General features: G+C 39.6%; 1 protein-coding gene across 1 annotated transcript in view; it reads right to left on the bottom strand.

Annotated features, from left to right (window-relative positions):
• The window catches only part of Piga (phosphatidylinositol glycan anchor biosynthesis class A), a gene marked incomplete at its 3' end in the record, with an annotated part of 13662 nt that overhangs the window by 1238 nt on the left and 4546 nt on the right, over positions 1-7878 (bottom strand). The window contains exons 3-6 of the mRNA XM_031384425.1: positions 7785-7876; positions 3022-3154; positions 2051-2183; positions 1714-1920 (exon numbers count right to left, since the gene is read on the bottom strand). Of these exons, the coding sequence (XP_031240285.1) occupies positions 1714-1920; positions 2051-2183; positions 3022-3154; positions 7785-7876 (565 nt within the window). The remainder of the gene's footprint in view (positions 1-1713; positions 1921-2050; positions 2184-3021; positions 3155-7784; positions 7877-7878) is intronic.

The raw sequence follows: 7878 nt of genomic DNA, 5'->3' as shown, positions 1-7878 counted from the left end.
AAAAAAAAGACAAAATAACCTGTTCATCCATCTTTACTTGAGGTCAACTAATTTATTATCTTAAGTAATAAATCATTTACCACTATGAGGGAACATGACTATTATAAACAAGGATTTACTTTTTTTCTGTCTGGCCTTTTGAGATATGGCAACATAGAACAAGCCTGGAACTTACTCTACGGACCAGTTGGGACTGGAACTCATGGCCACCCTCCTGCCTTAGTCTTCCCAGTACCTAGTTAGATATTTTTTTCTTCCTTCCTTTCTTTTTTTCAAATGTGAACTATGAATTAGCAGAGATAAAACATATAACATGCTTTTATTATTATCTCAAAGCATAACTGCCAAAAAAATATTATTACAAAAATGCCAATTAGCTCCTTTAACATTGACTGATAAACTGCTTCCCAACAGCTCAGTCTCTGGAGGCTTATAAGATGACAAAGTCAAAACAAAATTTATAGAGCTATGATTCTAAATCAGGGTGGAGTCCAAGATCACCAAAAAAACCTGTCTGGCCAAATATTCCTGCCAACCATAATCCAAACTGCATTTCTGTTCCACGAGGGACAAGTCAGAATTTAAGGAGTGGTTGGGGAGGTTAAGAGGACACAAGAATGGAGAATGTAGTCTAAAGAGGCTAGCCATGTGATTCTGACATACTCCCCCACAGGCAACTGGTTTTCAGCCCCATTTCTAGAAAAAAAAGGTAGCTATTTTCAAAAGTTGATATACACCTTCAGTCAAAACTACATCTGCTTCCAATACCTCCTATGTTAATGAAACATATATCATATGTCCAGTTTTAGAAAGAGATTGCACATATAAGAACTTGTATCTCAAAGCAAGAAACATTCTTCAGGCTAGAAACCCACTGCTCCACCATATTTAACACCAATAATATAAAACCCAAATCTAAACTATGACCCCTCCACTCTCTGCTCAGCTGTCTTCCTGGTACAGGATTTCCACATACAAAAAAAAGTGAGTTATTTCCTTCAGCGTGGCATGTGGTAACATGAGGAGCAAGAGGTAGACACAAGGGGGACCTAATAGATGAAACGGAGTAGAATAAATGTTACCTGAGGCCAGGATCAAAAAGCACTTCCCCCAAGCTTCCCCTCTAAGAGGTCTAGCAAGCCTGGATGTGTTCTTGGAAATTCCCTATAGCTGCTTTCTTACCGGAGACTATTTGCTCTTATTTTCACATACATTTTCAATTCTAATATAGTGTCAATCAACCTAAAGTTATGTAAATCTTTTCTGGCAGAATATAAGTCATCAGGAAAAAGGCTACTAGTGTTTCAGGAAGCACTATTAATTCAACATTCACAACTTAGGAAGGCACTGTGATCACCCACCATTTGCTAAGAGACCCCATGTGCTATAGAATTAATTATAAATAGCCCTAACACAATGGTTTTATTTCTGCTTCTAACTGCTGCAACTTCTAGAAACCTCTGCAACTTCTTCCGAAAGAGTTTAATGAGACTAGACCATGTTGTTACTATCTACAGAGTCCAGGGACATTAATTTATGTAGAAAATTAGCCAAGCATATGCATCAAACCTGATGCATAAATAAGAGAGTCATTTGGAAGGACTCATACACTTAAACCAAAATGCAAGGGGCAAGCTTGTCTGTAAGAGAAAAGAAATGTGCACACAAGGTATCAAGGAATTTGGACAATTTTCTTCCTGGCATATGACATACTTTTTCAGTTCTCTCTGCCACATTCCGCCAGGTGTAGAAAGTCTTCACTATATTGTGGATATTTTCTGGAGTTGGCAATGTCCCCGACTTCAACTGGAAAATGGCTTTTTCCAGACCTTCACACAAAGATTTTACTGAAGGCTCACATAAAATAATAAGACTTTCTGGAAGGACTTCAGGAATCCCGCCAACCTTTGTGCTGACGACCTTAAAAAGACCAGAGAGAGCATGTGATCCCCCAGACTCACTTCTCAGGACAAGCAAACTAAAAAACATATTTGTTTGGCATGGACAACAAACACAGAACCCCTAAAGGAAAGCCCTTAAAGTGTTTTACCTGCAAACCACAACTGGCGGCTTCCACGATTGCCATGCAGAACGCTTCAGTGAGGGAGGTGTTAAGAAAAATATGTCCTTGAACTAAGACATTTCTAACATCCTTGTGTTCTAAAGCTCCCAAAAGCTGCACCCTAATTTTTGCAATAAGAGAAAAAGAAGGGGGTAAAAAAAAAAGTCATGCCATGGAAGAAATTTAATTTCAAAGCCAAGTCTGTTACGTGTATCATTCTCACCGGAACTAACATTGTCCACCTCACCTTAGATATGGCCAGATCCCAGTGTAATAGACACAACATTAGGAACCTATTGTGTCATAGCTCATATGATGCAATTTCAACTTCCCCAAAACTAGTTTATGTTTAATAAATATTACATTAATTTTTTTGTTTGCTTTATGACAGGGTTTATCTGTGTGGCTCTGGCTGTCCTCGAACTCACAGAGATCCATCTGCCTCAGGATTAAAGGCATGTACCACCACACCTAGCTAATGGTCATATTAATAACACATTTGTAATTAAATGTTAAAAGTGTTGTTTCTAAACGGGAAAATAATCCTTTTAAAAGCAGCACTTCACATATTCACACATTGTGTGTTACAGAAATTATGGAGGAAAAGAGATGCCCAAACCCGACCGTGCACGGTAATTCACATGGCTGGATCATGACACTTAAATTACAACTAAGATGACTTGGAAACCGGCAACCATTTCCAACCGAAGTCCTCCCTCCATCCCTGAGCTTCTCCTCAAGGCTCCAACCACCACCCCAAGTCAATCAATATTCAGCTAATGGACAACAGTTGTGCATTCTGTGAGCTTTCTTATTTGATAAAAACTCACAAAAACATGCCTTATAATTGTATGCCTCTTATAAACAGAAGCAGGCGCACACCTAAGTCAGGCATGTAGTCAAAAGCAAACAAACAACTGCCATTTTTACACCCACAATGACTTGGAAGCCATGAATACCTGTCATGGAGTTGGTATCTTTCCCGTACTTCTTCCAAAATGATTCTCTTTGGTCCCTCTCCTCCAATTAGGAAATGTAACTCTTGGTATTTCTGACAGAGTTCAGGTATTATACCACTAAGCAAATCAGTCCCTGCAATTATAAGATTGAATATTAAAAATATTAATATTTAACATTAAAAAAACCCTACTCATCAGAGTCCCTGAAAATCCACTTGTTTTAACTATCAACAATCACTAGCCACAAGCAGAAAACCATTTACTAACTGCCATCGGTTCCCAAGTACAACACTTGGAGACACAGGTTCTGACATGCACTGCTACTGCCACATACCCAAATCATGAACAATCCTGTTTCAACTTCGCAGCCTTTAAGCCATTCACTTGTTCATACAGCCTACTTGGGAAAGTGCTATTTAATTAACACGGCTTCTCCAAAGCATGCAGCTGATTAGAAATCTAGGTCTCATCGCAGCTCTTTTTGTAGTTTTTAAAACCACCCCACCCTAGTTAAATGCAGAGACATGTATACCTAAGGTCCAAGGTCTCCAGCTATAAAAACCAACAGGTCTATGATTCCACTTCCTGCAACAGGAAAGGGCTAAGCCACAGTCTAACTAACTACTGCCTTCATTTTGTTCCAAAGACAGCTGATACAGAGAATTTCACAATGAGTAACAGTAAATCAAGCTGCCAGGGCCCTAACTGTAAGGTCATTATAGTCCATAGACCTAAGGCTATATCTTGCTTTTTTTTTTTTTTTAAGAAATGGTTTTCATACACCTTGCAAGTATAATCTCAGGGGACATAAAGTAATAGAGTAAGTAAGTCAAACCCTGGTTTAAAGAGTTCAAAGCCACAGCAGTGCTGACAGTAATTGTTCATCAATAATTACAAACCATACACTCAAAAGTAAACATGAAATAATCTACTGAGCTGGGTTTAGTCCACTAAAAAACACACACATGTACATTTGCATATGAACACAAACTACATTTTTCCTCCATCAATCTTCCTCACCATAGGCAAACCAATTATAAGGCACGGTGGAGAATATAGATTCATCTGGATTTCTTTTCTTTTTATAGATCACACACCCACAGCTTCTTTCATTTTGCTTGGAAAGTGTGGATAATGACAAATCCCTAGAGCTTTGCATTCTGTGTTCTTTATCCAGCTACAAAGAACAACTGGATGCTGGATGTGGTTTTAGGCCATTGCCCAACCACACTACCCAGCAAATGTTTGGGTACTTCACTACTCCCTTGCCTCAGTTTGTACTCTCAGGATTGCAATCTCCTGATTCTTTGAAGGGACCCCTAGGGATCCAAAGAAGTAAATTTCATAAATTCTACCTATGTTCCAGATAAAGGAAATTCCTTTATTCTTTACATTAAGATATAGAACATACAGGCAAAAATACCCATTCTGTGGATATGACCTCTTTTGGGACATTTTCTGTTCTAAGCTTCTGACAAGATAAACTGTAACAAAATCCTTTCTTCCAATGATTCTTTCCTTAATAAGAAACTTAGCTTTGGCTATTGTGAGCTTCTAAAGTGGCCCATGTTTCTGGAAGCTGCTCAGAATTTTGCCACTTTGTGCAGTCACTAATGGATTTTCAAAATAATTGTATACACCAAAAATATATTCAGACATATGGTTTCTGAATGACGAAGGCTTGCCATTGGCTGGATAACCAGGAAATGGCTTAGTGCCACTTAATACTTAGCTTCCTACATTTCCCCCTTTTCCTTCTTTAAAGGAAAACATCAAGTGTCCACTTTTCATACAAAAAAAAAATGAAGCCATCATCATAGCTACATTTACTGAACTCTTAGTTCATTTACAATCTACTTCAAATGCACTAGGTCATTTAATCCTGACAAAAACCTTATACGAAATGAAGCCAGCCATTGCGTTATTATACATTCTAGTAATATAGCAGGCTTTGTCTCCTCACTATAAAACACAAACCCAACAAGCTTACTAAGGTATGATTCTAAAAAACACTCTAACACAAAACACGACACACCAAAAGACAGCCAATCACACTCACATAAACCAGACAAAAACCACATCTGAATCAAACTGATTTTAACGCACAGCCCTCATCATGTCCTGAAGAACATTCAGATCTGTTCTAGGATTAATGGCCAGACCGAGGGCAGGGACACAGGGAGACCTTAACTCACGAGCTGAACTCTTGTTTGAGATCTGTTACTTACTGTGTAACCTTGGGCGAGTTACTTACCCTCTCTGAGACTGTTTCTTTGTCTGTTACATGCAGGTAACATCTACCCTACAGTTGTTGGGGCAAGTGAGGTACTATACCATGCACAGGCTTTAGCAACTGCAGAATACAAATGGTAAGTTGTCATTACCACTACAGCAAGTATCTGGGGGTGCCTGCATCCACAGAGAACAGTGGGAAGCCCCCACTACATGGAAGGAAGAAGGCTCAGAAGCCAGCCTTTTCTCCACAAAAGCTAGGCAAGGAGAACATAGCTTTATCCTCTTGATCTACGTCAATGGGCCTTGCACATCTGATCCACTGACCATCTCCTAAGGACCACCATCATCCACTGACCACCTCCTATTAAGAAGGAATAGACCATTAATATAACTAGTCACATTTGGGCCACAGATGTGGCCATTCCTCTTTGTGTTACATTTTGCAGGGTCCCTGGCCTATGGAGAAGATTCAGTAGATTATCTATTGAGTTATTGAACTGAAAACAGGAAAGGGCCAGGCGGTGGTGGCGCACACCTTTAATCCCAGCAATCAGGAGGCAGAGGTGGGTGGAGCTTTTTACGTTCGAGGCCAGCCTGGTCTATAGAGTGAGTTCCAAGACAGCCAGGGCTACACAGAGATACCCTGTCTTGAGAAAGTGAAGAAAAAGAGGGGAGAGGGGAGGGAGAGAGAAAGAGAGAGAGAGAGAGAGAGAGAGAGAGAAACAAAGGCAGGCAAAAGAAGAAAAGGAAAGGCCATAACTTTGATGCGAGCTCTGACAGTGAAAACCCAGGAGATAAGGAGCACGTTCACCCTTTGCATGAGTAAATGTGCTAATCTTCAGTCACACACACCATCATTTTTTCTCAGTTATCTCACCAACATAAGCTATTTAATTAAAAAATAAGTTGAGCAAAAATTTAAGGTTACAATAAAATACATCACTAATATCCCAGCAAAGGTTTAGAATACAGAATTCTATTCATATCATCTTGATTAAATATGAAGACACGATTGCCTTCACCCCAGAAAATGTAACTGAGCTCAAGTTTTCTAACCAACTCCACTTACTTATATACTCACAACCTCTACCTATACTGGCCACTGCCGACTCCTGACTACACTGCCACATGGCACAGCACAGTCTGTTGGCACTTCTGAACAAATTCATCGGCTGCCCATTTTCCTTATGATGATATTGAATAATTTAACTAAATAGTGAATAAGCTGACAAGTTTCTATGAAAGCTAAATAGCTTGAAAAGCCAATAAATGACTGTCAGGAAAAAAAATCCTTGTTGGATGAGAGGTGATCTAAACTGGAGTAAAACTAAAAGCAAATTAAAAATTGAGCGCATTGTTTCTGACACTTAAGCCCCATTACAACCCCTTTAAAGGAAACCCAGAGTGGTGATGGGATGCTCTGTGTAGGCAACCGTGCAAATAGGTCACAAGCAGAGTCAGTGAGCTGCTAATCCTCAAGTCCTATAGCTCTAAACCAAGCTCTTTACAATTCAGCATGTGCTCAAATGTTTAAAAGTCAAATAGTTAAGGGGAGTGTGTAGTATTTGTTACTGCCCCCCCCAGCTTCACATGATATTTCTGATTATTGAGCAACTTTTCAAGTAGCATCCGGGAGACCATTTCTGTTAATAAGCAGGTTGTTTCAAATGAGTAATAAACATAAATACTACAGTGGAGACCATTAGGGCCACAGAAACGTGAAAGCCAGCAACAAGAACAGAATACTCCTAAGGGATAAAGACGGACTGGGGTGGAGTGTAACCTAGGCAAAGATCTTTTTAAGAGCTGTCTCTGAACCTTCACAAAGTTCCTGTTCTGACCTAAACAAATTAAAAAAAAAAAAAAAAACGGACACAGAGCTATTGAGTAACCTGTCCTAGGTCGGTGATAAGCCAGGTTTTGACTCTGGGCCACCTATTCCTTTCTTTAGTCACTTGTCTGCTGATATTAGTGCCTTGCATAAGAGTAGATAAAACCAGCAAGCCACAGGATAGCCATGGGCCCAAAAGGCCCACAGATTCTGAACATCATATACAGGTGCACGAAAGACAAGAAGTCTTGAAAAGTCATTAGGGCCATCTCTGGATGAAATCATCACAGATGTGCTAGCTGAGCTTTGCAAATACCTGCAATAAGAAGCCATTACTTCTGCGATCCAAACAGCAAAGGCCACACGGCACAGCGATCTTCATTTTTCTTACCTGCACAGTGATCGCTTAATTTTTACAAAGATCTAAGTGGAAGACATGTGCTCAATGCCTTTCTTTTGTTCAGTAACCATTACAACTTCAAAGGCTGGGCAGCATTTCTAGCCACTCTATTGATTTCTCTTCTTAGATGTATCAACTGATCATCTGACCTTCCCTTGCAAGTGTTACCAGTCATTATAAAGCCACCATACAGAATGAAGACAAGCAATCATCACATACAAGTATTGAACAGTTTCCGACAAGAAATTTACAAAAATAAAAAAGCTGTCAATGCAAATAGAACTACTATGTCATTACCTTTTCTGTAAACAAGTCTGCTGACAACAACAACAGTTATTACACTCTCATGCCTCCTAAGTGGTTCTGGAGTGAAGTCAGTAGGATCTACAGC

Source organism: Mastomys coucha, chromosome X (genome assembly GCF_008632895.1).
Source record: "Mastomys coucha isolate ucsf_1 chromosome X, UCSF_Mcou_1, whole genome shotgun sequence".
Classification (NCBI taxonomy): Eukaryota; Metazoa; Chordata; class Mammalia; order Rodentia; family Muridae; genus Mastomys; species Mastomys coucha.
This window is presented reverse-complemented; position numbering and strand designations above follow the sequence as displayed.